A 2,343-nucleotide genomic window follows, 5' to 3' on the forward strand; every position below is an offset into this window, starting at 1 on the left:
AAAAAAAAAAAAAAAAGGGCGGTCTCTTTTTTAAAAGATATGGTTAGTAATAATTGGTCAAAATGTTCTTAAGGGGTAAAATTCTAAAGCCTCAGCAAGATAGAAAATAGTCATCAAGAGTTCAGTTCATAATTTCAGAAAATCTAGATTGTTCTTATCATATAGCAGAGAACTAGACTCGGCCTTATAATCTACTGTTAAGAGTTATCACAAACAAAATATCTGAGCACTGAATATGTTTTCATGTAATCAACCTCATTTCATCTTTAGAAAATCCCTCTGAGTATCTCCATTTCACAGAGGAGGAAAAGGTTGGGAGGTGAAGTCACAGAGTTAGTAAGTATAAAATCCAGGACAAATATCATCCACACAGGGTGAATTTCAGGGCACAGGTAGGAATGTGACTCTACCTACCAACATTTCACTCCTCACCACATTCTGGATTTTATCAGTGTTTCTCTGCTTGAGGTAAAATGTCCTCTTAATCTAGAGTTATCAGTGGGTGAGTTAATTTAGTAAATTGCCATTTGCCATTTACACACTATGAATTCCCTCGAAGTTGTTCTTCTTAACTGGCAAAGAACAAAGCGATAAGGCTTTGGCAGAAAAAGGAACGGAGCTTTCAGGTGGAAACATAGGGTGTTACCTGGGAGGGGGCTATTGAAGGAGAAGTTATATGGCAGAAAGAGAAAACAAGAGTAAGCAAGAAAGTGACTTTAGCAAATCAGGGCTGGCAAGGGAGAGAGTGTGTAGCAAGGACACATGCAGGGAGATGGGCTGCCTGGCCTTGAAACCAGGGGTGAGCAACTTGAAGTTTTATAAACCAAAAAATAAAATTCTAAGGCCCCTCCCCCCAACCATCTGAATGGGCCCCTCCTCTTGGCCAAGGGCATTCCAAAGTTAATGTGAAAAATAAGTTTAGGCCATGATGGGAAGAGGGAGCCAAACATGGTTCATTACCCTCCTCCCTTTTGGAATCACTGACAGAACAGACTCTTTAAATCCCATAAGAAATATTTATAATCTATTCTCTCTGAAGCCTACTACCTGGAGGCTTCATCTGCATGATAAAACCTTGGTCTCCATAATCCCTTATCGTAACCCAGCCATTCCTTCCTATTGATAATAACTCAGCCAATGGCCAATCAGAAAATATTTCTTATGACTTGGAAGCCCCTGCTTTCAGCTGTCCTGCCTTTCCAGACTGAATCATTGTATATCTTATGTGCATTGATTAATGCCTTATGTCTCCCTAAAATGTATGAGACCAAGCTGTGGCCTGACCAGCTTGGGCACATGTTTCAGCTCTCCTGAGGGCTGTGTATGGGCCATTTGTCACTCATATTTGGCTCAGAATAAATCTCTTCAAATATTTTACAGAGTTTGATTCTTTTCATCAATAAGTTGATTTAAAACAATCCAGAAGGAATTTAGACAAAGTCAGGGAAATAGTATAAACCCAGCCCAGAAAACAAGGGGATTGTGAACTGAGACCCTCCTAACCCAGGGGAAGAAATGTGTCTAGATCAATTCTCAAAGTCCACTGCAGTTGAATTCCTGATTTCTGACCATTTCCATAAAATGTGTTTATTCTTTCTTCCTCAGGAGCCGGCCCACCATCATGACTGTTAAGCATGTGGTATATTACATTTAAGTAAAAGAAACAATCTTTACAACTCCTTGTGAGCACATTTTTTTCCAAGAGACATCTTCACAAGGTTGTAACTCGATGTCTTCTATCCAACACCCATGTGGGTGAAGAAGGAAGGGTAAGACCCACTTGAATTGGCTGTATAATCTTGGGTTTCTGGGGTAGAAATCTGCAATTCCCCTCCACCACCCAACCCACTCCCAACACACATGATCCTCTGAACTGTTAAGCAAATAGTTTGTGTGCCAAATAGGCCAGCAGTGACATTTCTGCCAAGTCATCTCTGCAAAATTGTTTGAAAGCAAAAGTAGGAAAGTAAACAAGCAGTTAACAATTCTCTTTTACCTTGAATGCTTCTTTTAAAAAAGGCCTTACATCCTTCACACGACCAGACTCCATAGTGATATCCTGATGCATAATCGCTGCAGACTGCACAGAAGTGAGCATCCCTCTTTGAACTTGGACCAGTAACAGGGCTGGCACAATAGTTCCCACTAACCTTCCTTTTCAGTGTCTCTCTAAGGAGCAAAGAAAATATCCATTGAACAGAGCATAAAAGGGAAAGGAATGGCTTTCTAGGAAAAAAAAAATAGCATGAACATTGCCTAATTTAATCTCTTTTTCCTCCAGGGTTCATGGTAAATATATTCCAGGAAATCTAATAGAGAAAAACTTTTTTTTTTTTTTTTTTT

The 2,343-nt window shown here is 39.7% G+C and overlaps 1 protein-coding gene across 2 annotated transcripts in view; it reads right to left on the reverse strand.

Moving 5' to 3' along the window:
* Positions 1-2,343, reverse strand: part of ESR2 (estrogen receptor 2) — a 69,516-nt gene that overhangs the window by 54,806 nt on the left and 12,367 nt on the right. For both annotated transcript variants that reach the window (XM_037740448.1, XM_017533973.2), the window contains exon 4: positions 1,997-2,169. In XM_037740448.1, coding sequence (XP_037596376.1) covers positions 1,997-2,169 — 173 coding nt within the window. The remainder of the gene's footprint in view (positions 1-1,996; positions 2,170-2,343) is intronic.

This window comes from Cebus imitator, unplaced genomic scaffold (assembly GCF_001604975.1).
Source record: "Cebus imitator isolate Cc_AM_T3 unplaced genomic scaffold, Cebus_imitator-1.0 Scaffold83, whole genome shotgun sequence".
NCBI lineage: Eukaryota > Metazoa > Chordata > Mammalia > Primates > Cebidae > Cebus > Cebus imitator.